We start from the raw sequence: 21,452 nt of genomic DNA on the forward strand, positions 1-21,452 counted from the left end.
GAAAAGTAGGATATGCGCCGAAATGGCTGCGATCTGCTGGCCGATGTGAATGCGTGATGTATCGTGTAAAAAAATTCCATCTCACACGGCATAAATAAATCCCTGCGCCTTGAATATGTGCGCGATATAAATTGCATACAAAAAAAAATTAAAAAGAAAATCCCTGCGCTTAGAACTGTACCCACGGAATACGCGCGATATAAGCCTCATATTGATTGATTGATTGATTGAAGATATTACAACAAAAAAAAGAAGACAAAAAGGAAAATAAAAAAGCTTCATTTAATCAAAAGTGCTGAAAATAACCATAACCATGATTGCAATTTCCTTCCATCCTCAACACGACGAAACCAGTGTCAGTGGCGATAATTTCCCCCAGGCTCACTCTGTTTTCCCGGGGACGGGGTCTGCACAAATAACGTTGGCTTTTGTGCGTGAAGGCCGATACATGAAATTATTCTATTTCGACCGAATTTGCAAGGGTGACTGAACTGTGCCCACCCTCCAAACAACAGTGATCCAGTGTAGTCTGGGTAATGGTGTGGGAATATGGAACCATACTGGCAGTCGAAAAATCTCGTGCGTTTGTTTTTGTTGTTGTTTTGTTGGTTCGTTGGTTGGTCGGTTAAATGGTACTTATAATACGTATGAGAATGTAAAGATAAATCGTGTTACTGTGCGTAACGATTGATGATTTAATGTGACGTACATAACAGTTTTATTTTCAGAAACTGGCAAAGAAATCATGCTGTTTGCTGCAAGCTCGGCGACGCATTTTGTCGCACATTGGTCGTTCAACCCCAGGATCTTCAACGCCAGCATCAGGACGTTCAACCCCAGGTCCTTCAATGTCAGGAATTGATAAGCATAAAAACAATATACTAGTCTCTCGTAAAAGGGCCTATCAGGCGCAAGAAAATCAGGCTGAAAGGATGGTGAAAAGAAGCAAGCGAATATTTCCTGAAGCTGAAGTTGGAGACTCGGTGACAGTCCCAATACCAGCAGTTGACCGTGGGAGATCTGACCCAAGAAACTTGATTGGCATAATCAAAGACAAAGACGACAAAGGCCTGTACACAATTGTGGTTAAAAGTGGGGTGCTCCAAGGCAAATATTCACGAAATCAATTTGATGTTTGCACATATTCCATGCACAATCTACAGGATATGAACGAGGAATGTTCTATTTCACTACGAGCAGCTGTGAGGCAAGAGTCGAACTGTGGGGGACAGGGGTACATAAAATGTAACTGCTCGGGATCAAAACGATGCAAGACAAACCGATGCTCTTGCTTCAAGGCTCGCATGGCTTGCAACTCAAGATGCCATGCCCTCTTGACGTGCTCCAACAAAAATTGAAGATCACACTTTGAACGTGCTGTGGTAGATTGAAGAAATAAAAAAACAGAGCTTTGGACTTCAATTGTTTGCTTCAAGTCGCGGATAAAGTATGAAGTCAAGTCACTGTAGGTGATTTTCATGTTCAAATTTATACAATCTGTACTTTGCATGATTTGAATGTATACGTTCGTGTTCATATCAACCAGTCCGCAGAATATGTAAATGTTTTGACATGTTGCCCACTTCTTATTAGGGCTTTCATTGTTTGTGTGCAGCAATATTTTTATCTTGTATTTTGATCCTTGTGTATTCATGAATAAACCAATGTTTAAAGCAACAAATCTTGTATTAGTGTTTCTGTTTGTGTGCTTTAAACTAATCAGGGAATAAGCCAAAAAAATGATCTCCCATTTCAGGGTACAAGCTAAATCCCTGATTTTTTTAGGGAATAAGCTTACTCCCCAGTTGAAACAGGGAATAAGCCTATTCCCTTAACATTTCAGTGATTAAGCTTATTCCCTAAATTTTGTTATTCCCTGTAACAAAAATTGAAGATCACACTTTGAACGTGCTGTGGTAGATTGAAGAAATAAAAAAACAGAGCTTTGGACTTCAATTGTTTGCTTCAAGTCGCGGATAAAGTATGAAGTCAAGTCACTGTAGGTGATTTTCATGTTCAAATTTATACAATCTGTACTTTGCATGATTTGAATGTATACGTTCGTGTTCATATCAACCAGTCCGCAGAATATGTAAATGTTTTGACATGTTGCCCACTTCTTATTAGGGCTTTCATTGTTTGTGTGCAGCAATATTTTTATCTTGTATTTTGATCCTTGTGTATTCATGAATAAACCAATGTTTAAAGCAACAAATCTTGTATTAGTGTTTCTGTTTGTGTGCTTTAAACTAATCAGGGAATAAGCCAAAAAAATGATCTCCCATTTCAGGGTACAAGCTAAATCCCTGATTTTTTTTAGGGAATAAGCTTACTCCCCAGTTGAAACAGGGAATAAGCCTATTCCCTTAACATTTCAGTGATTAAGCTTATTCCCTAAATTTTGTTATTCCCTGTAACATATATAGCGCTAAATTCACTCAATAGAAGTGAGACAGACCGGTGGCATTGTAACTAATTACTCAGTACATGCAGTCGCGCACACACAAACACACACATGCGTGCCTCTTAAAACTTTCTACGGTCACGCTTGGCTGGGCATCGCTGTGGCACCAGAATCATCGCTTAAATATGTAGCGTGTTTACAGGCCCAGCAAATTAGCGTCAGTGCTTACACGCACATACAACTTTAGCAATGTATGTATCAATCATTTTTCAAAAGACATGCAAAGTCGTGAATTTTTTGGACCCAAGGGAACAATCTTATGACGAGATTAAAAACGTCTTTCGAAAAATTGCATAACATTTTAACAAACACTTGTAACAATCCATCATTTCGCTCGAAGTATTTCGAGTATGTTGGTAAAATATTCTGAAAGTTTCAAAGCAATCCTCCAAGTCATTGCTAAAGTGCAGACTTTTTTGTCATGATACCCCTAAAAAATGACGCAAAAAGTCCCGTTTTTGACAGCTCTTGCGATCGACACCTGCATCAGTAGAAATAGCATAGCACGCGAAATGCGCAAGGTGGCAAAACAAAACAATCTGTTCAGGGTAGATAATTGGTTTGACTTTCTTCTCGTATGTCAAAGTTGCAAAGTTTTGCCTATTGTGATTTTTTCCGATTTTTTATTCGGCTCTTCCGTTTTTGTCTGATCGATTTTGACGGTACCCTTACTTGAGCGGCGGTCACGTGATCCCTGTAAAAGAAATATTTAATCCAAATGGTGATCCTGAAGGTTAAGTGAACGGCCTTCTCTTGCATATAACGTTTTAATGAAATGACACGGGGATTAATGCTTTAATTTGGGTTTGAAATTTGTTGCAATAATTTTTTGGCCAAGTTTATATTCATTGATCACTTTTGTGACCAGCAAGATTGTTGAGTAATCACGGATATGGTTGACAATACCATCATTACGTTCATGTTGAAACAATTCCCATGAAAGTAACTTGTGCTAATGGGCGAATCATAACCAATGGAGTACACTTAAGTGCTTGTGTTTTAATTTTATTAAGTGTGTAGAAATGTGTGTGTGTGTGTGTGTGTGTGTGTGTGTGTGTGTGTGTGTGTGTGTGTGTGTGTGTGTGTGTGTGTGTGTGTGTGTGTGCGCGCGCACGCGCGCGCCCGTGCGTGGGCGCGCTCGCGCGCGTGTGTGTGTGTGTGTGTGTGTGTGTGTGTGTGTGTGTGTGCCTGCCTATATGTCTGTGTGTATGTCGTTGTGTTTGTGTATATGTTGCCTGTGTGTGTGTGTGTGTGTGTGTGTGTGTGTGTGTGTGTGTGTGTGTGTGTGTGTGTGTGTGTGTGTGTGAGTGTGTGTGTGTGTAAACAACAATAATATTAGATACAACAATGAATTAACAAACATATACATGAATACGTAAAAGAGAACACACAGCAAGGTATTTGGCAAGTAAAAAACCCGTAACCTGGCATAACCCCCCCCCCCCCCCCACCAACCACCACCCTAGAAACAAGCCAGCCACCGACAGCGCGTATCTTAAAATTGTCAGCGACGGGGCTTAACAGGAAACATAGATTTTTAAATAAAAAAACAAGAAAGGTTACAATTTTGGAACGTTTAATTCAGCAAAAAGAAAACAAAATAAAAATTAAAAAGAAACATTCACAAGAACCCCAACCTTGTCATTGCTACGGCCATCTTGGGGACATTCTAAGATAAGTCAAGGTTTGGGAAAGGTGACACCAAAGGCTACCTTTAACTTCCGAAAACTGACAGAAGAAAATGCATTGTTTTAATTTATTTTATCTTATTTGCTCATTCTAGCATTGACCCTTGAAATGACAACAGTCAAAGCTGTGTATAACGACTTAAAATAGCGATCAACAGCGGTAGTTATAGACATGTAGTCGCGATGGAATGGGGAATGATTTATATTGAATAACAACTTGTCGGGGATCCATTGGGGTGGTCGTAATGGGCAGGTACCCGCCTTTGAGGGGTGGTCGCCATGGCAGGTTCGACTATACTGGTACAGGGCTCACTCTCTTCAACGGTAACTTGCAGGAAGTCTCACTGTCTGTGGATAAGACGCACCAGAATGAAGGGGTTACTAGTCAGAGACATATTTCTACTTCCTCCACCCGTTCTGAGAATCTGAGGAGTCTCACGTCTTTCTTGATCTCTTCCTCAAGCTCCTTTGCCTTTGGATTACATTCTACTAAGACAAAAAGAGTCAGGCCACAAAAGCACCCATCTGAACATTTTCCCCCTTACTGAAAAAAAATGCATCAGCTTTTTGAAACAGTTTTATATTTTGATCACAGCATTGCGTACATAAGACTGCTTCACAGATATATTTTTTTTCCAAAATGTTACGTGTAAGATATTTGTAGAAGAGAAGTACCAGAAAGGAAGCGTTACTGGCCAGATTCAGGCAGATTCCTAATTCATCTACCCGTTCTGAGAATCAGAAGACTCTTGCGTCTTTATCCACCCGTCCTCAAGCTTCTTTGCCTTTGGATTTCATCCCCTTTCTTTAAATATCACGTGTAAGCTATATGTAGACGAGAAGCACCAGAAAGGAGGCGTTACTTGTCAGAGTCAGGCAGATTCCTATCGACAAGGCTGTGCCAGAAAGCATTTGGTATTTGGAACCTTTTATGAGCTAATACAGGGTGACCCCCTAAAAAGAGTACCCAAACAAAACGTCATAAATGAAACAAAAATAAAGCAATCTTCATAAAATTTATTTACACACACAAGTAGCCTCTGCATGATTTGCACAGAAAATGTTAGCGTTCTAGCTTGTCTTTCAGGAAAGTTATGCTCATTCTACAGAACATGCTCCAAATGGCCTCCGCGCCGCTGCAGGCAAACTTGAACTCGCCGCGCAAAGTTATCAATCACCCGCACACACTCCTGTTGCGAGATTCCGGGAATGGTTGTTGTGATGGCTCTCTTGAGTTCTGTGATTGTCTGTGGGTTGTTCCTGTAGACGTTGTCTTTCATGAATCCCCAAAGATAGAAACCTGGGGGATTTAAATCCGGGGGAGGCCATTTGGAGCATGTTCTGTAGAATGAGCATAACTTTCCTGAAAGACAAGCTAGAACGCTAACATTTTCTGTGCAAATCATGCAGAGGCTACTTGTGTGTGTAAATAAATTTTATGAAGATTGCTTTATTTTTGTTCAATTTATGACGTTTTGTTTGGGTACTCTTTTTTGGGGGTCACCCTGTACTTGCTTTGTAGTAGTTCTGCAGGCACAGAGCTCACTCTTTTCCAGTGTCACGTGTAAGCTATATGTAGACGAGAAGCACCAGAAAGGAGGCGTTACTTGTCTGAGTCAGGCAGATTCCTATGGACAAGGTTGTGCTAGAAAGTATTTGGTATTTGGAACCTTTTATGAGCTTGCTTTGTAGTAGTTCTGCAGGCACAGAGCTCTCTTCCAGTGTCACGTGTAAGCTGTCTGTAGATGAGAAGCACCAGAAAGGAAGCGGTACTGGTCATTCAGGCAAATTCATACTTCCTCCACAACTTCTGAGAATCTTAAAACTCTTGCTTCTCTTTCCCAAGCTCCTTTGCTTTTGGATTTCACTTTTTCTTCAAACGTCACGTGTTAGCTGCCTGTAGATGAGAAGCACGAGAAAGGAAGCGTTACTGACGACGGTACAGGTCAGAGTCACACATACTCCTACTTTCTCCACCCGTTCTGAGAATCTGAGGACTTTAGCGTCTTTGTCCTTCTCTTCCGTAAACTCTGTTGCCATTAGATTCCGTTTCACAGCCGCGTGTTGCTGTTCCGCGTCATCGCCGGGTATTGCGAACCGCCTTTCTCGATAATTCCAGACATTTGAGTCACGATACTCGGAGTTTGCTACGGAATTTGGTTCACGAGAGGCAACATCTGAGTTACTATTCGTGCCTGTATTCGTTGGAACGGTTGGGGTTTCTACAGTGTCTCGTGTTCGCTTGCTGTTTTGACTGAAGCCAGAACGATACCTGGAAATGCTTCTCTTTCGCAAGAAGTTTCTACTGGTCAGAGGGCTCGGATACTTCTTTATGGTTGTGCTCAGCCCGCGACGGTTTAAATACCGGAGTATATTCAGATCAGCACTTTCGGCACGGTTTTCGCCTACGCTTGTCACAGTCCTAAAGCGTCGATTTACATTTGGACGACCTGAAATACCTCGACCAGAATCTTCTTTCGTTGCAAAGAACGTTCTCTTTTTCTTAGCTTCACAATACATCTTCTCCCTCCATCCCAGCCACACAGCCGTCGCTGCCATAGCCACGGTGAATACACTGATGACAAGCTGCAGGCTGAGATACAAGCCAAAATAACAGAAGACGTCGGAGTTCCTTGGCAGGGTGTCCACTGTGACTTTGAGGTAGGTAAGAAAAGTGAGAAAGCTGGTGAGGCATACCGTCATCTTTTCCCCTGAGCCAGCAGGGACCCTAAGCACGACGCAGTTGAGAGATGACACAAGGAAGATGGGGACTAACACGTTCGCTACGTAAAACAGCACCTTCCTCTTCAGTCGGAACTCGAACTTGAGCGTCTTGTACGGCGTGGAGGAGCTGTAGAACGTCGTCACCTGATAGAGAAGAAAAACCGTCAGACAGTTAGTTGGTATGGGTGAATTGAGGTAATGATCGAGATACAATCTAAGTCACCATTTTGAAAAAAAAAAGAAGGTTTCTGACGAATTCGATTTCAAGAAGTCGAAATTTTTTTCTCTGTTCTGTGATTGACACGCAAAGCTTACAAGATTGAAGGGACGTTATATAAAACCCAACAACTTAACCTAATAACCTTGAAAACCTGTGTGATTACACTAGATGTTTTCTAAATCAGTGTTAACCTCTGCACTGGTTGTCTCGACAAATGTCGCGTCATAGGCTTATTGTCAGCTAGTCACGAAAAGCGACATAATTATCTCGTGGTACAGGTTGAGTTTGTTTGGTCAGTTGCAGCTTTTCGACCCCAACAATAATACACAATTGGAACCAGGGCTCTTTTCTTTTTTCTCTCCCTTTTGGTTCACCAGTGACACTGTACAGTCTATTAGGAATTGCACAAGGGGAAGGGCTAAGCAAAATACTAGAGGAGTACATGAACAACAAGAGGCGAAGCCTTCAAGGCTCACGTAAGAAATCGACAAACAGTAACACAAACTCAATCACTCCGTCACACATACACACACACACACACACACACACACACACACACACACACACACACACACACACACACACAGTAAGCATAGGTGAAACTGTGCAAGAAAGCGAGACCCTGGATCTGCCAAGTAGTCTCGGCCCGCTCACAATAACAAAGACCGAGACTTTTAGTAATTCCTTTGCGTGACGTCCTACCCTCTTACGTCATAATGTGACGTCTTCAAATAGTTTCTATCACACACGTCAAACACTTTTGACCGAGACTGACGTAATCCATAGACTCGGAAATGTTAAAGTTTCTATCACACACACACACACACACACACACACACACACGCACGCACAGACAGACAAAGTTTATCATCGCATAGGCTACACTTACGTGAGCCAAAAACCGGTTACTTGATCGCGGCAACAAATCAAACTAAGTTGCTATGACAATTAAACAGTAGGTTTATATATTCATTCTAAAACATCTTTTAATGAGATAAAACCGGTAGGACTGACAGGTTTTTCTCCGGTATTTTCATTCAAAAACTGGCAAATGACCTTAAATGTCTGGTTGTCGCGTACACTGCCTGCTTTTAGCTCCGACTGAGTTCATGAGATTATTTCCAGATGATTTGGCACGATAAAAAGTATTTAATTTGAAGAAACCAAACTGTACAACAGAGGACTGCCCTTTCTACCAAAGTGAAAACTGAGTCAATACGTTGATAGAATACCCCCGCCCCCTCAAACAAAAACAAAACAAAACAAAACAAATAGAAAAAAGAAAGAAGAAAGATAGGATCAATGTCCTACCTTCAAGACAAAAAAGGCAGACCAAGAAGAAAGTTACCACTGTAAATTGCAATCACACACCAAAAAATGTGCTTTTAAAAACCGCAACATTCTTTTCATCGTTCGTTGTAACTGTTCAAATGAGGTGACGGCGGTAAACAAAAATGATTATGACGACGACGACGATGACGATGATGATGATGACGACGATGACGATGAGAAGGATGATGATGATGATGATGATGATGATGATGATGATGATGATGATTTTAATTGACTATACATTTAAAAACCATCTATCAAGTGACAGAAAGTGTAAAAACCAAAATTTACCCCTGCAGCAGTCACTGTCCACTCGGCACTACTCTCGGAATAGTCGGCGTTCTCAAAGGCCGGAGGGAGAATGGTCAAGTTGATCTGGTGCATGTTGTAAGTCCAGGTGGTCAGTTGCAACGAACACACATGAACGTCGAAAGGATAGTAAGTGATGTCGAGCGAGCAGAACGTCTTGAAGACGCCGCCGGGCCACCACGTGACGTTACCATCATGCTTCACGATCAGATCTCTTCCGCTGTCGGTCAGCTCGTCGAGGGAGAGGAGAGTGTTGAAGATGACGATCTCGGGAATCCAAACGGTGCGACTGTTGAGGTGAATGCTTTGGAATCCAGACTCTGCAGCGTCCCAGATTAGACGTTCGTCAGACCAGTACAGCGAGAACCATGCGAGGATCGTCATCGTTTGTCGCGACAGGTCAACCCCGTGCAACGCCTTTACCCCAATGCGGACGTGAACTGTGGTACCCCCGGCCTGCGCCTGTTTGGGGGAAACGAGAGTGTCGTAATCCCTCAACAAATGGCTGGAGAAAAACCGTGTCGTGTTGGACGCCATTTTGCCACGAGGGACGTCAGAGGAAGTGTGTTTTACATCACTTTGAGTTAGGGAATCCATCCCTGATGTCGTCGGTACAGACGCATCTTGTGTAAAACTTGAGATTTTTTCGTTTCTGTTGTTTCCAAAACTGGACACACTTAGTCTCAAATCTTTAGCAGACGAGTTAGTGTTCCTCGCACTCGAAGTAATGTGAGACAGGTTCTGTTTAGTATTGCCATCGAAAGCCGTATAAGCAAGAGAGAGAACACACAACCAAAACAGAACACACAAAGATACAGACCAAATCCCCATTGTGTCTTGCAGTTTAGTTTTGTCTTGTGAAGCAGCCTGTTGAGCGAGAGACAGATTACACAGTGAAGCACATTGCGACCACTTGACTTGAGAAGCATCTTTGCGCGCCTTGGGTTCTGCTCTACTCCATTGCAAGAACATCTTAACGATTTTGTGAGGTCGCTTCTCGCAGGCGCACGAATGTGAGCCCTAAACTGACACATATTCATGCAGCAGAGCAATACAAAGACAAATATCAGCAAAGATGCCCCTAAATTGAAATCGTTGTGATGAGATTGCAACAGAGCATAACAGATTCCTGAATAAGTAGAGATACCCCTCTAGTTAAAGTGTTGCAATGTGATTGTAACAGAGCTCAACCCATCCTGACCTCAGGTCAAAATGAGTTCGGCTCATTCTATCCCTGACAGGATGCCTTGGTTTTCTTTCTGTGGGTAAAAAATCGATTTTTTACATATTTAGATCTTTTCGTAATGTGTTATGGATATCAGCAGATTCGCGATCGTCGATAATGATTTTTCATGGTGTTGTGTAATTTTTAAATTACAAAGGAATTGATTCGTAAGACAGTTTCAAGGGAGCTATTTTTTTGCGGCTGTATTTACTGTGCAAACAACTCTAAATATGGCAAAAGTGTCACGTGATAATCAACCGTTTGGTTTCGGCGTTCGCTGAAGCAGACGATTTTTTCTGTAGTGATGCAACCATATATTACAGTCTCCTTCCGGCAGCAGTCCCAAAATTTCGACTTGTTTTGACCTTAGAACGATGTCTTTATCATAACTGTGAAGAACAGAACGGAGATCACTGTCAAAGTCGGCCAATCTGCAATTATTTTCGTCTCGCGAACACGGCTCGCAAACAACATATGGGAGATAACTTGTTTTGATAGATTCGCGTAGGAGTTTCGCGTCCGGTAAGAGAGATAACTGGCAATAGCCGTTGAGCGATGTAATCAGAATGACTCGAGCACAACCACGCCGGGGAATCGCCGGAAACGCACAACAGTAACAGAGCACAAAGTATACGGAGACTCCCAGCGGACTTCACGTGCACTTTTGAAAAAGGTGGTTCTAACGCAGAAATGATGAAATCCACGGAAGGATTAAAACTGCGTGCTCCGAGTATGTAGCAGTGAGAACACTAAACCAGTTTAAACTGGTGTGTGTTTTTTTGATCGGGAATACAATGGACAGGAAAAATAATTGAATTTGGAAAGAGACTTTTCCATTCGGGGCAAACATACACTATAAACGCACACATCATACTAATGGCTGTAGTGTGCACAGGGGTATTTGTATTCTAAACGATGTTTTATTTTCTCGGATGCGTTTAAAGGAGCAATGCTTCACCGAGACGATGTTTTGGAACACTTTTCTAATTACGTAAAAAAAGGACGAAGGCTAGTAGTCCACACACACACACACACACACACACACACACACACACACACACACACATACACACACACACACACACACACACGCGCGCGCGCGCGCAAGCACGTACGCACACGCACGTATGCGCGCGCACACGCACACACACACACACACACGCACACACACACACACACACACACACACACACACACTTTCACGAATGTACTGACTGTATCATTTTACGTAAGAATATAGGTATAACGGCTGAACGTTCGCTGTCACTTTAATACGAGATTTGTCAGTCGTGTATATGCTTGTCTTTGATCGGTATGAGTCGCTTTTAAAGGTGTTTGTTGTCAAACACGTACACACGCAAATTCACAGACATATAACTACAGACACACAGTCACACGCTCAGACTGACAGATACAGACAAAAAGGCAAAACACTTGAACGCACTCATACACACACACGCACGCCTACACGCACGCACGTACGCACGTATACACGTACACACGCAGTCTGGAAGGCAGACAGGCAGGTAACACTTACAATTATTGCATGGTTTACATGTCCTAACAAGATCACGATGACAAACGTATTAATTTTAACCCCCATGTCACCGCCGTGGCACACAAAAGACCACGGTCATCCTACCAGAAGTGCAGGTGGCAGATTACAATACACCTGAACACGTAAACACCTTGGTAGCAAGATTCTGTTGCTAGCTTTCCACGTCGGAAAAGTTTGCAGCTTAAGAATAATATTATATGAAAACATCCGCAGAAGAGCTCCTTTTAGCGCTCAGAAGCGTGTCCTCTAAATCCGTGGGAGCATGCACTGCATGCGTGACAGAACCATAGAGATTGATGGAAACTGGTGACAAGCACACCAAAAAGAATAGAGGGAAATGAAACCACGACGTTTCATCTGAAATGAATTATTGATATGTTATTTGCATTGGTTTATTGATGGTATTTTCAGTTTCCCTCTCAAACACGGGTCAATCACGTTCGCATTTAGCCTAGTTTAGACTAGTTTACCCAAAGCTTCTTCACAAGATTTGTAAGCGAATGTACTCGATTAGTACTTAGATGAAAACTGCTGAGTCTTCTGCTTCAAACGGAAACATCCATTCATAGAGAACACCATTCTAATATAATTTTTCATCAATCCAAGGTTCCATAAAGTAAACACTGTTTATGTTCTTTGACTTTAAATTATTCATCGTGTAAACATCATTTCATCGTTAAATTTATGAAGTTTGGCTTGAAAGAATGCCCTCTTTTGATTTGCGGAAAGAGTAATATGCAGGCAGACTAAAAAAACCCATGAGTCTTTAAAAACAGACGGGCACGTACATCGTAGAAAGAACACGTGTGGCTGGGATTTGAGAAAACTGTGGCTTAACACTATGTAAGTATGTGGCAACCTTAAAATGTATAATAACTGTATGGAATTGATCGTTGTGCGTGCGCACGTGTATGTGTGCGCGCGCCTGTGTGTGTGTGTGCGTGCGTGTACGTGTGTGCGTGTGTGTGTACGTGCGTGCGTGCGTGTGTGTGTGCGTTTGTGTGTGTGTGTGTGTGTGTCCTTGTGTGTGCGGTTCTGTCTGTGTGTGTCTGTGTCAGTTACTTAATTTTAGATTACAGACGAAGATTAGCTTTGGCTCTGGTTTGAGACAACACACGTACGTGACAGAACTGTCCACGCGAGTTAAAATGCGTGATGTATATTTTAACAAAATCGAACATTTCCGAGCAGTGCACTTGCTGGATTGGCAATCAGACAGAACATATGCTGTGCACTCCTGTTCGCTCGACGAGGCGCTGAGTAAGAGGACTTGGGCAGACCCCACACCAGTATCATGGGCAGAGATGCACGACGAAGTTACCCACCGGTTGGGAGTCAGCCGCGGTGTTGGATTGGGTGAAATTGAATTGTTGTGTGATTTCAGCCAATCAGACCCCGCGGTTTGTTCTCACCCGTTTGGGTGACACCTACTTTCGCTTCGTGCACCCCAGCCCTGGAAACTCTACGGCAGTCTGGCGGACCTGCGGCGCACTGCCACCGTCATCACAAAGACTGGAGAGTCCATCGGACAAACAAGAAGAGGAATAAAGAAGGAAACACATCTCGAATAACTTATTTCGTTGTGAAAAGTTACTTTGAAAAACAAGTTTATTGCAGACTCCAAACAGACGAATGCGTTGTTTAATTGTTATAAATACTTGACACACCAATACCCATGTGTCCATCATCATAACTTGCTCTTACTTTAAGAAAATCAATATATCAACTTTCACGGGAACATATGGCTTCTACATGGGAACATGGCTTCTACGTGCACTCAATGTTCTGACATTTAGTTAAACAACACACACACACACACACACAGAGACAGAGATACAGACAGAAAGAGACAGACAGAGCGACAGAGCGACAGAGCGACAGACACACACACACACACACACACACACAAACCCACGGCAATGTTTTTGGTGTGAATTTAATCAAAACAATAATCTGCTGTACATCTTCTAAGTACGAAACAAATTATTTTTCAATCATGAAATACCAAAGATTTCAGTATGTACAACGGAGAAATTTTTGAATAGACAATATCAAAAGCATCAATATTAGTCCAATTGCATTTCCATTTGACAACAAAACACGAAGGCTCTCTGATTGGAAATGCCATACAAATCAAGTTATTCACACATCAAGCAATTCCCAAACAAATACGCGTGCATTATCAAGCTAATTAATTGTATTCATGACCTTTTAACACACACACACACACACACACACACACACACACACACACACACACACGCACACGCACGCACACACGCACTGATACACTCACGCGCACTGAAATACACCCTCACAAACACACATACTCACAATTGCATCATAGCAATTGCTTTGTGGTGGTCACAACTTAACAAACATATTCTCTTCCTAGCTAGCACTGACATTTCGCAATCACTTTTGTTTATTGATAAAACAAAATCCTGCATAATTCAAGGTAAATGCCAGTTGACCTGCCATCGCCATTACATTACAAAACCGCAGTGGAAAAACAGTCTGCATAATTATTTGTTTTGAAGCGAACAACCACAACGAGAAAAGCACAACATGAATCAATTACCTATCCATGCAGGCAAAGGACGAACAAAAGCAGAGTCATTATTTTACAAGTCGTAAGATTAAAACAGTTCATACCACAATATTTGTAATCAAGTGCATGGCATGTGTATCCCAATAATATGGCATTGTGTGCACCTCACATATAAACAGAATGACATTTCCACTTTCCGCATAAACAATCATGAAAATCACGATGAATGATTCAAGGCTTTAACCCAAGATAAGATTAAGAGCATCCTTCTATTAGGGCACCCACCAACACATCACCAGCCTGCCTGCTCTTTGTGCAGATTGCACTTTTTTCTTTTTTACTGTAATGATTTCGCAGAGTGACGTTAAAAGTCAGTTATGAAATTAATTTGAAACAAAATTACCACACTGCACAGAAACCAGCCAGCCTGTAGAAATTGAGGTATGGGTCAAATGGCGGGATGTACTTATCCAATGTAAAATCCTGTGGCGTTTACATAATGGTGTACACGGGGGAAAGCAGGTATCTTTACACTGTAATGGTTAAAAAGAGAATGTCCTTCCGTGCCAGCGCGGAACAACATAGTCAGTAGCTGCTTGGAGTAATAAGAAACAAAATGCTATATCTATACAACAAATTACTACTGCAATCTAGCACACAAAAGAAATCAAAAGGAAATTCTACAGCACAAATCACTATTCTAATCTAGCTTTCTATTTCACACCCAGAAAGCTTACTACATGCATTTTTTAAGCTATGTTTTTCATCACAATACCACACTGATCTGCCACAAAAATATGTAATCTTGAAATTAGTTTCAGAATGTACTGATTTTGTGCAAAACTGTATAATCAGTGGAATAAAGAAAAACACATTTCCTTTGAAAACGAGTAAAAACGATATACACATTAATTTTCTTTTCTTGTTAAACGAAAGAACGCGAAACAGCTGACATTATTACCGAACAAATGACAAGAAAAACTGCATTCAATGTGAACAAAGTTAAAGTAAATAGCTTTGGTCACTTTTGGGAACCTCATTTGATGCTTATGCGTTCTGCTCTAAACAGGACACTTCATTTTTGTAAGTAACCGGCATGAGATTTGAAATCTGAAGTGTAACGTTTTAGTTCAGAACATAAATGAGAACTATGTAAAAAGCAGTATCTTTCTGGAGGCACACACACACCCATAATGGAAGAGAAACTTTTCCGGTAAAAATATATCGTCGAATTTCAATCAGCATGTGATGTGTCATCGTATGCACAAGTATAGATTTGATTAATGATTTACATGAGTCAAAGATCGCAGGGTTGCAAAGTATGCAAAAGTAGCAAACATACTAATGTAATGAGCAAATGAATTGTTTTCAAACCACGTTCAACACAAACACAGAAAGTTTTCCATAACCGTTCGTGCAGATTCAAAACAACGTCAACAATTACAAAATAAAAATGTCTGATGCTATGATTGGAAAGAAACAGAAACACGACACAAATCTTATGCAGTGAGCAGATCGAGTAGTTATTGAAAACAGAATGGAATTGCAATCAAATTGTCACAGAAATTGTCAGTTCATGGACACTATGAAAATGTTCGTAAATCACAACATTTGATAACTGAAAAAAAACCTAATTTGCATGCTGTTAATGTAAGCAGTCATTAGAAATACATCTACTGTTACCCAAATAAGCTTACACATGTACATAAGTCACCTACAAAACACAAGGAAAGTCGGAATAAAGAGTTATGTCCTTAAAACAGACACTTTGCTTTGAAGATGCTGTGCAGACAAAACAAATTAACATTTTAATATAAACAATTCTTCGATAGACAAAAAGCAATGAATAAGGTAGTAATAGTGACAAGAAAAAACCTGCATATGTACACTATTTAAAAAAAATGTACTGGAAAAGAGAGATATCTCAACTTGTTCAAATAAAAGCACCAGTGTTTCTGCATATTAAAAATATACAGTCAAAAACGTTCAATGTTTAAACATGAAATTAAAAAATATCCTATTGTAATTTCAATCTGAATGTGAAACAAATCTAGATACAGTCGGGTATGCAGCGTAAAAGTTAACGACCAGCTTTAAAACTTCAATGACAGTTGCGAACTTAGATTTTTCAACAAGTAAACACCTGCTGATGATAAATTAATCAAACCTTCACCTTCTATAAAAAAAAACAATAAAAAAAAAACACAGGCACGAATAAACTCTCGCTAAAACCTTGTTCAACCTTGACTTTAAAAATAAACAACAAAAGCATGCTAAAACGTTCACATACAAATATAAAGTTTGCGGTCCTTGTACCAGAAAAAGCCCAACATCGGGCAGAAAATATCAAATGCAAACACTGTTTTTTTTGATGATTTCGGCAACAGCACACATGCACGTATTCTGTGTAAATGCAAATGCTTTCACACATACTTATTAGGTGAAATAAAATTCTTCAAGGCTTAAGCAGTCCTACCGAGTTCGTGCCAAAGCACACACCATGTGCTTTTACTCTTACCATCACGGACATGCAAGTATTTGCATGAAGCGCAAGATTCTGCGTCGACGAAAGAACATGTGTGAGTATTTACTTCCACCTGTTTCACAATATCCATTTTTTCATCAACAATTTACAACAACAGTGCAGAGTCAGCAAACAGTAGCTCGGCGTACACAAACAAACGTTCAGATTTCTCTTGTATGGTGTGTACCTTTTGCTCTCTTTGAAACGCAACCACCGGCAATTTCCGCGTCCGTTTCAGCAGTTATCAAATCATTTTGTATGAGTATGTGTGCAAGAATAAAGTCTCAACTGATCAATCGAATAATCTACCAAGATTATGTGCCTGAAACTGCATTCGTCTTAGTGTGTTATTATTAATCAATCAGGAACTGGCGCCTCTTTGGCAAGATTATGAAAATCCAGCATCATATTAGTTATGTCTTACTCTTATATAAAAATGTGTTTATTTACACAACAGAACAAACACACAAACTATCTGATTAACAGTTTAATGTAATAACGTGACTTGACTTTACTGAATAAATTGATTTGACTTGGATTCATTGGTGCTTATTTAGCCACTTTTGATTCCTTGGTGCATGTTTAGCCGTTTTGGACCCTTTGGCGGCTAAGTATTTGCTTTGGATCCATGGACGTCGTTTTAGCTGTTTTGGATCCTTTGGCAGCTAAGTATTTGCTTTGGATCCATGGATGTCGTTTTAGCTGTTTTGGATCCTTTAACGTCTTTGTATCCTTTTAGGAACCCAGGACACCTATTTTGTTTGGATCTCCAGACGCCTCCTTAGCTGTTTTGGATCCCTGGACGTCTATTTTGCGATTTTGGATCCATGAACTACACTTTAGCCGGTTTGGATCCATTTTGCAACTCTAGATGCCTTTTTAACCATTTCTGGATTCCTTTACGCCTAATTGGTCCCCTAGATGCCTTTTTAGCCATTTTGAACCCACGGGACCTATTTAGCCGTTTCCTGATTTCAGAGAGAACATTTCCTTTCGTCACCAACAGATAGGCATTACACGGACATCTAATTTCAAATATCAAAAGAAATTATTTTCCAATATTCCGAGGTGTGAATGTTAAACCATACTATGGTTAAAACCCCCGAAAATCAAAACTGTGCGAAAAGAGTGTATGCACATGTTTGCATCAATTATGACAATTTGAAGAAAAACATCACCAACAAGGATTCTCAACAATGACATTACAAAACGCACACAAAAAAACAACAGGTAGCAACTGTACATGCACTTATCAGTTGTATCCGTCATATTTGGGAAAGAAGGAAACGAACTGGTTACATACGAATGTAGAAAGACAGCCGTACTGATGTCAAAAATCACTGTATCAAAGAACAATCCTTTTTGGTGATCAGTTTCTGGTGGGCCATTGCCCTCACTCAGCATCGTGTATCCCAAAAAGCTGAAACAAAATTAATGCTTCTGGTATTGAAATGAAACACAAACGAGTTCATAATATTCATGGCGGTTGCTTTGTATCCGTTCATTTGTCGTACAGGCAACACTCCCGTAAGGACATTACAAACAGCGAAGTGTTCTAGCAGCGATACATGCTTTCAGAAGCGTCCCCTCCTCTCGTACAGCTACTGAGGGCTTGAGTCAACCACAAGATATCACCATACTCCCTCTGGTGTTGAACAACGATCAGTCGCACAACTGAGCTATATGGGGAGTTCAGTCGCCAGAAGCTGCATCCTCCAAATGTACCTGTACCTCTGGCCTGCGCAAATCAAGACCTTTACAAGACAGCTTTACTGTCGAAGAAAATACAATTTTCACTGCTGTTTTAGTGTCATAACTGCGTAGAAGAGGTGTCTGCAGAATCGGGCTCTGACTCAGGCGTTACCTCCCGTGAGGTACCAGATCTGTCACTGGTGGCAACAAGCGTGGAGGAGGGGCTTGTGGAGGGGGAGGAGAGGAGGATGTGTGGTTCAGAGGAAGGGGCAGACCCGTGCTGGGGGGCCGTCAAATAGGGTGGTGAGATCGGCGGGGGAGCCTGGATAGGGGCGGGGGGAGGGGGGAGCGACTGCGGAATATCGTCGTCCAGAAGGTCGTAGGAGCCTTCGCGTGGGTAACTGTCCCCGGCAGAGTCACTGTCTGACACTGCCTCCTCCACCTCGTCTTCCGACTGAGCGGTAGAACCAGTCCCGCTCTCCCCTAAACGGGCCAGCGCACGCTGGAAGGGCAAGGGCGAGGGCTGGCGCCTCAGTCTGTGACGGGGTGCCTGTCGGTGTGCTGGCTGATGCTCGGGAGACGGGGGCGAGACGGAGAACCCACGAGGGGCCTGGGGAGGAGGAGGAGGAGGAGGAAGAGGAGGTGAAGAGGAAGGTTCCGGTCGAGAGGAAGGAGGATGGAAATGAGGAGGAGGAGGACTCAGGTGGTAAAACTTGGGAGGTGGGGGAGGAGGGGGCAGCGAGGACCGATGTCCAGACGAGGTAGAAGGTCGGGGCTCGGACGAAGATGTAGAGGGCTGCAAGAACCTGGCCAGGGAGCCCTGAGAGTCTTTTCTCTCTCCGCCTTCCTCTTCATCTCCTGCTTCATCCAAGCCGTCCCTGCTTCCATCCAAACCGTCAGCGGTCCCCGGTCCCCTCAAGGTGCTAGCGGCCCCTGACAGGTACCTGTCCACGCTGACGGCGCGAGAGGGCGGGAGGAGTGGGTCTCTGTCCATGTCATACTCGCTGCCCGGCACTCCGAAGATGAAGCGACGGTGCTTCTCCTGCCACCGTCTCTGCTTCAACTTCTCCACCTTACGCTTCTTCTCTGCTTCCTGCAATTAGCGAAAACACTGAATTAGACAAACCGTAGTCGTTCTAAATAGAGAGAGGGGTGGTGTGGTAAAAGAGAAATTATCTGCAGCACATTTTCTCTCTGTTTCTTTACTTTGACTTTGAAGAAGATCGTCAATCTTGGACTCGGTGGTAAAGACGACAGACAAAGAGACAGGCAGACAGACAGACAGATACACATATAGACAATTTAGGAAGAAGGGAGATAATATTCAAACTCACATCTTCTCGCTGTTTCTTTGCGATGGCTGTGACAGCGTGCAGAAGGTCGTCAATCTTAGACTCGGTGGAGTCAATGTCCACAGACGACAGACACAGCGCGCGGTTCAGAGGGATGAACTCGTAGTTCTCCTTCTCCATCTGAAACAAATTCTTATTGTGTCAGCCGGCAGCAGTGTGAGATTACCCAGGCACTTGACTCTAGTAAGTAAGTGAAGCGCCAATTGCCCAGGCAGGCTTATATACAATACAATTAACACATCGATGCCCCACAGTTGTCAAGTTCCATATTCCTGGTGAAAGAACGCGTAGATCAATTGTACCCAAGCAATATCACCCCCTATGCTACTCCCATGCATGCCCACTGAGCAACAGACAGGATTATTCCACAGTATCGTTATGGCACTCGACCGATAAAATAAAAGATTTATTGCAAGGCGTAAAATTCAGGAGTTTTACACGTAACTCATTTTTGTTGTAGAACAATCACTGAATACGGTGTTTTTTGCGTTACTATTGCCGGATACCCTTTTCCTTCTTAAAGAAAAAGGCTCCCGCATTTGAAAGAGCAAGAGGAGTTGACACGCACGCCTTCAGTGTAACCAACAAAGGCTTTCTATTGCTTACCAGTTTGGCAACATAGAGCTCTAGTGCAGTGTAGTCGCTGTGCTGAATGTCGTCCAGGTGCATGATAAAGTAGATGTAGGCCCACTTGTTGTGTTCGTGCCGCACGTGCCAGTCAAATCCCTGCACAGGCAAAATGCACAATCTGATAAATGTTTTGAACTCCTTCTCAGTGCTGGATCGGGGAGGGGGGAGGGGGTCCTGGGCTGACATGCACGAAGCAAAAGTGAGTGCCACCCAAACGGGAGAGAACAAACCGCGGCGTCTGATTCGTTGAAATCACAACAAATCCCAATTTCAACCAAACCAACAACGCGGCTGTCTCCCATCCGGTTGGCAACTTTTCCGTGCACCTCATCTCAGGGTTCCGGAAGCTTCCCCCTCTTGCCGGGCAAAAGTACTTTTGTTTTCCCAAGGAGAGACCCAATACTAAATTTCAACAGAAGCTGGGAGGCAAGGACACTTGCACACTAAAACTGGACAAAGCCTGTAAGTGGCACTATCTGTACTTTAGAAGTGCGGCCACTTTGGGATTGCAACCGAAAAAGAACCACTGTCCTGCATCGCTTGGACTTTGAACATGCTTTCATCTCTCCTTTAAACAGATTAGTGCGTTACTTCTTCTCCATGTCCTTGTGTAGACGCATTCAACATATTTTCTCCCTCTCGGTTTTGTTGATACAGTCGGAGGAATTGTCATCTACATCGTGTAAACATCTGACACGAAGTGTTGAAAAATTAACACCTCCCCGCTCCCCCGCCCCACAAAAAAAAAAACCAAAAAAAAAACCACCCCAATTTTTTTGGGCATACATGAATATTCTGAATTTAAACACAGGTGGAGATCTCATCAACAAGTTCTACTCGGAGCACAGGAAATAGAGAACAACTCAGTGCGTCTCATCGATCTTACCTTGCCGTGGTGTTCAAAGTCGTAGCTGTTACGACTGCAGATGAAACATGTATCCTTCATGTCTGACTCTGCCCGCCACTGAAACCAACAGATACACACGTGAAACACAGAACGACTTTCGGAAGATGAATACATCTGATAAACAAAGGGAAGTAAGCGTTCTAAATGCACATGATATGTGCACAAGTATAAGTGAGAGTTATGCGAAACCAATCTCCTGGCACCTGAGATTATAACAAGCGTTGAAATAAAGGAAATGGAAGATGGATTCATTAAGGTTTTGCAACTTATTTGAAA

At 42.2% G+C, this 21,452-nt stretch overlaps 2 protein-coding genes across 2 annotated transcripts in view; both read right to left on the reverse strand.

Annotated features, from left to right (window-relative positions):
• Nucleotides 1-4,537: 4,537 nt before the first annotated feature.
• Nucleotides 4,538-9,274, reverse strand: LOC138974161 (neuronal acetylcholine receptor subunit alpha-6-like). Its single transcript, XM_070346900.1, has 4 exons — nucleotides 8,720-9,274; nucleotides 6,612-7,020; nucleotides 6,121-6,299; nucleotides 4,538-4,624 (listed from the first exon to the last, which is right to left on the reverse strand). Exons 1-4 carry the CDS (start codon nucleotides 9,272-9,274, stop codon nucleotides 4,538-4,540), a joined length of 1,230 nt encoding a protein of 409 aa, XP_070203001.1.
• A 4,166-nt stretch (nucleotides 9,275-13,440) lies between these two features.
• Nucleotides 13,441-21,452, reverse strand: part of LOC138969138 (inositol 1,4,5-trisphosphate-gated calcium channel ITPR3-like) — a gene marked incomplete at its 5' end in the record, with an annotated part of 161,876 nt that continues 153,864 nt past the window's right edge. The window contains 4 exons of the mRNA XM_070341860.1: nucleotides 13,441-19,380; nucleotides 19,622-19,759; nucleotides 20,246-20,365; nucleotides 21,156-21,233. Coding sequence (XP_070197961.1) covers nucleotides 18,406-19,380; nucleotides 19,622-19,759; nucleotides 20,246-20,365; nucleotides 21,156-21,233 — 1,311 coding nt within the window. The remainder of the gene's footprint in view (nucleotides 19,381-19,621; nucleotides 19,760-20,245; nucleotides 20,366-21,155; nucleotides 21,234-21,452) is intronic.

Source organism: Littorina saxatilis, linkage group LG1 (assembly GCF_037325665.1).
Source record: "Littorina saxatilis isolate snail1 linkage group LG1, US_GU_Lsax_2.0, whole genome shotgun sequence".
NCBI classification, from domain to species: Eukaryota; Metazoa; Mollusca; class Gastropoda; order Littorinimorpha; family Littorinidae; genus Littorina; species Littorina saxatilis.

Bases quoted from the DNA above. Each gene is read 5' to 3' on its own strand.
- LOC138974161 (XM_070346900.1), bottom strand. From the start codon at position 9,274: ATGGCGTCCAACACGACACGGTTTTTCTCCAGCCATTTGTTGAGGGAT. The intron at 6,300-6,611 runs GTATTTCAGGTC...CAAATTCCGTAG, and splicing joins GAAAGAAGATTCTGGTCGAG to CAAACTCCGAGTATCGTGAC. The intron at 4,625-6,120 runs GTAGGAGTATGT...TGTAATCCAAAG, and splicing joins TCTCAGAACGGGTGGAGAAA to GCAAAGGAGCTTGAGGAAGA.